The sequence below is a fragment of the Zootermopsis nevadensis genome, unplaced genomic scaffold (genome assembly GCF_977971745.1).
Source record: "Zootermopsis nevadensis isolate Lab colony 2312 unplaced genomic scaffold, Znev_1.0 Znev_ptg000020l, whole genome shotgun sequence".
NCBI classification, from domain to species: Eukaryota; Metazoa; Arthropoda; class Insecta; order Blattodea; family Termopsidae; genus Zootermopsis; species Zootermopsis nevadensis.
Genome location: NW_028259152.1, coordinates 2,788,137 through 2,794,743, shown reverse-complemented (window position 1 = coordinate 2,794,743; position 6,607 = coordinate 2,788,137). Strand labels below are relative to the sequence as shown.

The 6,607-nt window shown below is 38.1% G+C and overlaps 1 protein-coding gene across 3 annotated transcripts in view; it reads left to right on the top strand.

The window, feature by feature from the left end:
- The first annotated feature begins 22 nt into the window (after window positions 1–22).
- The window catches only part of LOC110829637 (transferrin), an 18,914-nt gene continuing 12,329 nt past the window's right edge, over window positions 23–6,607 (top strand). The window contains exons 1-3 of one of the 3 annotated variants that reach the window (XM_022063575.2): window positions 23–941; window positions 4,882–4,978; window positions 5,294–5,436. In XM_022063575.2, coding sequence (XP_021919267.1) covers window positions 4,905–4,978; window positions 5,294–5,436 — 217 coding nt within the window. In that variant the 5' untranslated portion in view covers window positions 23–941; window positions 4,882–4,904. Of the gene's footprint in view, window positions 942–1,320; window positions 1,985–4,144; window positions 4,323–4,881; window positions 4,979–5,293; window positions 5,437–6,607 lie in introns of those variants that run through there. The other 2 variants (XM_022063572.2, XM_022063573.2) reach the window with 2 other exon arrangements.

Genomic DNA, 6,607 nt, shown 5'->3' with positions numbered 1-6,607 from the left:
TCATGTAATCAGGTAGAACTGGATCCACCGATTATGGCCGCTGACCTCGCAGGAACTGCCCACTATGCGCACCACTCAATTCGTCACGCCTAGCCACGCTTTATCACTCATGATCACGCGTCGTAAACTTACGTCACGCATCGACATTTCTGGACACACCTCCTCACTACGTTACAGTACATCACGCTTTGTCACGTTTGAGCACGATCGGTCACGCTTAGACACTTTTCAAATTTTCATCGTATTTTAACACTTGCGGTGACTTCTCGTAACGCCTTTATAGCAGGTCACGCCTAGCAACTCTTTGTCACACATTGTTACTCTTGGTCACGTCTGGTCACGATTTGTAAATCTTCGTCACGTTTCGACATGCTTACGTTATGTTACGTACGGCTCGGCTAATTTTTGCTGCTTTGCAATACATTAGATGAAGTTACGACAGGTTAGATTAGGTTAAGTTAGGTTAGGTTAGGTTAGGTTAGTTTGTTACATTAGGTAACGTTTTGAAAATATCCGCCACGTTTCGGCACTTATAGCCACATCTCGTGACACCGTTACAGTACGTAACTCGTAGTCGCGCTTTGTCACGCTTTTAAAATCTTGGTGATGTTTTAACACTGAAGGCGTCTTCTCGTCACGCTTTCAAAGGAGGTCACGCCTAGTTACGCTTTGTCACTAATATATTTTATATGTATGATTGAAGATATTGGAGTGGACAGCAACAGCGGTATTGATTAATCAACTGATGTGTCAGAAAGCTATGGTCTGTGAGGAGTGGAAGAGGACGGAGGAGTTGTGAAGAAGATAAAATTATGTAATACTCTCTGCAGTGTTAATTTTCTAGTGATGTGTATTGTAGTGAAATCGACTTTCCTGTGTTACATACCGTGGTGATATATTATTTGGTGTGTACTGTACGCAGCCTGCTGCCATCCCTTCCGGTAAGTGACTCGCTCCGAGGTGTCAATTCACAAAGTTCAGCGGCCAAAAACGCTGGAACGCATTATAGAAGTTTTCCGATGTTTCAGAGGTCCTTGCTGCCTCCATCATCTAATGAAGACAGCTATCCTCTGACTCACCGCCGTGAAAACCTTAAATCCTACATATTATTTTTGAATTTGAAAAGAACCAAAAGAATTTGCTGAAGCATAAATATAGAATTCAGAAACTGAGGCTCCCTTTGCCTCTTGGTCAATCAATTTAATTTGTGGAAGCTGAACATGGAAATCGTAATGTTTAAATTTGTTCAATTGAAAGGTCAGCGATGTCCAGAAGGTGCGGCGATTATTGTTGCACCAAATTCTATTCTGCAAGCATGCATTAAAATTCACAGATTTTCTATTTAAGAACTGAGTCAGACTGATACGCGGAGCGCGAAACGAACCGCGAGCATTTTATGAGGGAAGGGAAAGCATACGTGTGTAAACACGTAAGCAATGCTTGTACGAAGATGCGAAAATCTAATGAACATAAATCGAAATACAGTCCTGCGAGTACTGTGTTTATAAATGAAACCAAGCTGTCGCTGCTTGAAACTTCTCACCCACGTTCATTACCAGTCCCACATAGGTACATTATTATAACTTTTTTCTTGTACACTCATTCTTGCTTCGTATTCGTGAGCTCCTGGGTTAACATCTCGGTCAGGAGACCGGCTATCGTAATAGCTTTCTCTGTTCAGGCAAATGCCAGGGTAGTGTCTTAAATTAATTCACTGCCGTTTCTCCCATATTCTATCCAATTTATCATTCATAGATCATCGTATTTTCCGATGCTATACAGTCTGAGATACGTTAAATAAACCTCGAAATTTATAGTTTAAATGAAGGTGTAACATCCTGGGCCACGCCTTGTGATAACGCTAATCTGCTCTCAACGACTAGCATATGTATTGGCATATTTGACCAGTCACACGTCATGAAGAGACAAGTCTGCATGTTGTTGTTAATCCTGGGAATCTGTGCCCAAAATTCAGACGGAAAATGTAAGTACATTTACACAGACTAAGCCCTACTATTACAGTGACAATAATACTTGATATGTTTAACAAACATATTTTTTTCCGTGCTATAACTATCTACAGTAATTCCGGGAGAGATGCCGCACTTTTTGCAACATTTGTTCTAACTCAATCCGAAAATGGTCAAAACGGCTGAAAATTCAGAGATATTATATTTAAGATCTCTATTATACTAATCCGTAAACAAAATTTCTAAAGCAAATTAATTCTCAGAGATACAGGGCGATAAAAAAGTTGTCTTTGCGGCATCTCTGCCGGACATGCCGGGAGAGATGCCGCTCTTTGCAAACATCCTTGAATTCAAAGAGAAACATATGTAAATGAAAACTGATGAACTTCATTCAAACTAATGAACATTAACTTGGAGAAAATATGTGAATACCAATAAAAATTGAAAAGTTAATGAATAGCAAATGAATGTTCAATTATCAAGTAAATTAAAAGAGAAATGTTCCAGAGGTTGATTGGAGTCTAAGTGTAAACCAGTGAATTTAAAGTCTAAGCGTTAGTCAATGAAATTTATACGGAGAGCAGAACTCATGCAGCCAGTTTCTGCAACAGTTTTCCCAGTACTCACAGCACTTGTTGGTGTTACAGTTTTCAGGGGTCTTTTGATTAGAACTTTTTTTTTTTTTTAAGTTTTTCAACCTTGTAGACCTGAAGTACTCGGACTGTTCACCTTTGCCTTTTTCCTCTGCTCTTTGACTTCATTTCCTCTTTCCTTCTTTCGCCTTTCCTCTATGTTGGCTGCTTCAGTGAGGACTGGGAAAACTGGACTAATCTTCTTCAATAAGATCAGATAATGCAATAGAACAGGCATTTTTGAGTACTCTATAATGTATATGTATGATTTTTTCAATCAGATCTGGTATTTTTTAAGTGCGGCATCTCTCCCTTAATTTCTTGCGGCGTCTCTCCTTATCTTCAGGGAGAGACGTCGCGCCCTCCCACTTGCCTTACCAATGACCAACATGGCGGCCATGTCGTGTGAAGTCAAGACCAGCAACGCTGGAAACCTCTAATGTATCGTGATTTCATAGTTACTTCGACTTGAACTAATAAAGACACATCTTATGAACAATAGAAATAACTTTGAGCATAAAATTAACAAACTCACAGCATAAAATCAGTTATAACTCTTGCAAAACAGCACCGATTTTCAATGCGTTCACTCACAACATTTCTCTTGGCTCACTGAACAAGGACATGTACTGACATCGGCCAAGGATTTACCGGAACCCCCCCGAATTAAAAAATGCGGCGTCTCTCCCGGATTTACCTTATGTTGAACAAAGTCCTGCTTCAATAGCTAGTAGTCGCTCAACTTGTCAAAAAATTTCCTACATATGAGATCTGAAGTTTCCACAGCTGTGAAAATTTGTATTGTGGTCTTCTGGGTTTCGACGCCATGTTGTGTAGGTGGTTAATAAAGTCTTGTATTAACCTATCATCTCCCATTGTTTCCATTCTCAAGGCAAAGGACGGAGGCGGTAGTTTCTTCTGACACGTTGCAAAGCACCCATAAGACTACACGGAATCACAACTTTGAAGGCTACAATCTAAATTCTACAAAATTTATGGGACCCAAATTTTCATTCTCGTGTTCACAAAACCCCACCACTGGTTCCTATTTTAAGCCATATGTATCCAGTCCATAGACTCATATCACCCTCTTTTATGTATTTAAATATTATCCCCCAATCTACGTCTAAGTCTCAAATGGTCTATTCCCTTCATGTTTCTCGACGAAAATTCTGTACACATTTGTCATCTTATATATGCGTCCGTCTTCCCCTCCTTTGTTTAATCATCCGAATAATATTTTATGAAGAATACAAATTATAAAGCAGCCACATACATCGTTCTCCAACCTCTGTACCAGTTCCTTCGTAGGTTCAAATACTCTCTAGTAACCCAAACGTACATTATTCCCACAATGTGAGGGACCAGATGTTACAAAATAACAGATAAAGTTAATAAAATCTTCTCGGGCAATCAGCCGCGCCAAATTGTTAAAAAGAGACCAACGTTTTGGGAACCAACCAATTTTAGGGTTGATTTGGTTAGGTTGGGTTGCGCTGGATTGGGTTAGGTTAGGTTAGGTTGGGTTAGTGAGGCGCATGCGCAGACGACCATTCCAAATGGTTATTTGATAAGGGAGTAGATTAAGGCATGCAAGGACACACGATGAGGGAAATAAATTATACTGGTCTATAAAATTAGGTAATTATTTACACTCAAGACTTACTGTTCAAATATGCTTCCTGAAATAACTCTCAGCGATCCATCAATCCTTCACAAGGTAAGTCGAAAGAAATAGTGTAAAATATGTTTTATCTTTCCACCCTCTTCCCAGAAAAGTATGTCTATATCAGTGTTTCAATCCCACATGCCAAATATTTAATGATAGGCCTATATGCTAAACAATTTTATGGTAAAAATATCGTAGAGAGAATGGGTAATTGTAACAAAGAATATGACCGTATTCTGGGTTGTTGCACCATGTGGTTTCGTGGAAGTTTACTAACATTTCAGAGGTACTTGCTGCCTCCATGATCAGGGTGATCAGTAATGCCTGCTAGTAAACTGTCAGCAGGCAGTTTGCTTGCGTGCTGGTCTCTGATATAGTGCACTGCATTACATTTCTTGTGATGTAATTGTGTAACTTTCATTTCACACCTGTGCCCTGTTTCTACTTTTGATTATGTATAATGAAATATGAAGTGAGAATTTCTTCATTCAATTGTCAGAATTTTCACACACCCCTAAAGTAAATGAATGATTATAATCATATACATGTTTGTCAAATATTTCTTAGAAATATTTATTTCAGATAAACATTCTGCATATATTTATTTCAGATAGACTATGTGTTACTGAAAGTATGGCAACATCAGATTCTTGCAAAACTTTAGAGGCAGCTGAGAGCAAATTCATTTGTGTGAAAGTAATTGACAGGTAAGTTACATATTTCAATTTACCATTTATTATTTGTTTGTACAATATGTTAACTTGAAATCAATTTCTTGAATATTTATGATGACAACTAGGAAAAATTTGAATGTTGGGGAATTTCTATCCTCTTTTAGGCTTTCTGTAATTTGTTCTGTATGTCTAATTGCCATAATATTGATTTAAAGTAGAAATTGATTGTCCCCTGCCTATCATTTTCAGCCACCTCTTATCTCATTCAACCATTCCTAACCTCAAAATTTCAGACAACATCATAAAATAATGAATAGGTTTTGCCTTTAGATATTATTTCTATTTCAGTGTTGACTGCGCTCTAAAGTTGGAAAGAAATGAAGCAGACTTTGGAATATTCACAGCTGAAGAAGTCATCTTGACATCCAAATTTGATATTAAACAGCAGAGGATATGTATTGCTGAAATTCGAGAACTTGATAGAGAAACTGGTAAGAAATTATATGTTTAGTCAAGGACCTTTCATGTATAAGACCACTGCTACATCTAGTTGCATGAGATTTTATTTTCAACACAAAAACATTTCTTACGTTGGAATTTAATCCTACTATGATATGTTACAAACTCCTGTACAATTTCAGTGGATTTTTTAGTAGTAGACATAACTGATAGCTTTTTATCTCACATCAGATTTATGTTGCATCATGTTGAGGACTGTGATATTGAAACAAATATAAAATCCATCATATACGATGATAACATAGAAGCCATTTTCTGTCATTTTCATGACAATTTTAATACTATTCACTTTGTAAAAAAAAAATTTCCATCCAAAATATACTGTTCTTCATACCAATTCAGACACAATCATGTAACAAAAAAATCATAATCTTTTAAGGCCTAGTGGTACGTATCTGTCCCACCTGCTTGACAATCTATTATTATTCTCAGTGCAGAGCTAGTTTGTCAGCGTCGTTTCTTGTGGCATTCCTGGATTTATCTTCGCAAAAGATGACATTAATCGTCATTGTCGCAAGGCGTATCGTAGAACCTCGTCGTTGGTTCGCATGTGTCATGTATATCTTCCCGAGGATCACGTACCGTTGATTATTGTAAACAAAGAATATCCCTAAACCCGAAATGTTTACCGATACTCGAACCCAGGAGAGTTTACACGTTTGTGACGTTAGTTCTGCAGTCACCGCTCCAAAACTAGCAAATTTGACATTGGCGCTATTCTTCTCGTGCTTAGTTTTGGGTATGCATAGAACTTCCTCATAACTCGAACTCATGACAGTTTTTCATGTTGTGACGCTTCTTTCTACAGTCTCCTTTACGAAACAAATAACTATTGTATTGGCTCTATTGTTCTGTCGTGTTTATTATCCGAGTCACAGAAACCATCTTCACTAGGAATCAAAATCAGGATAGTTTTTTGAGTTTCTGGCCTTTTCTTCTGCAATCTCCTTTTCGAAACAAACGACAATGGTGCAGGCGCCATTCATCTACTGTGCTCAGATTCGGAGCTACCGGAAATGCCCTCAGTGGGAATCAAACTCAGGACACCTTTTCCAGTTTTGACCAGTAAATCATCACTTGATGGTCTCAAGGCATGCCAAGTTTGGTACAAATTGGTATGCCTGTTCTTGAGCTATAAGTAAA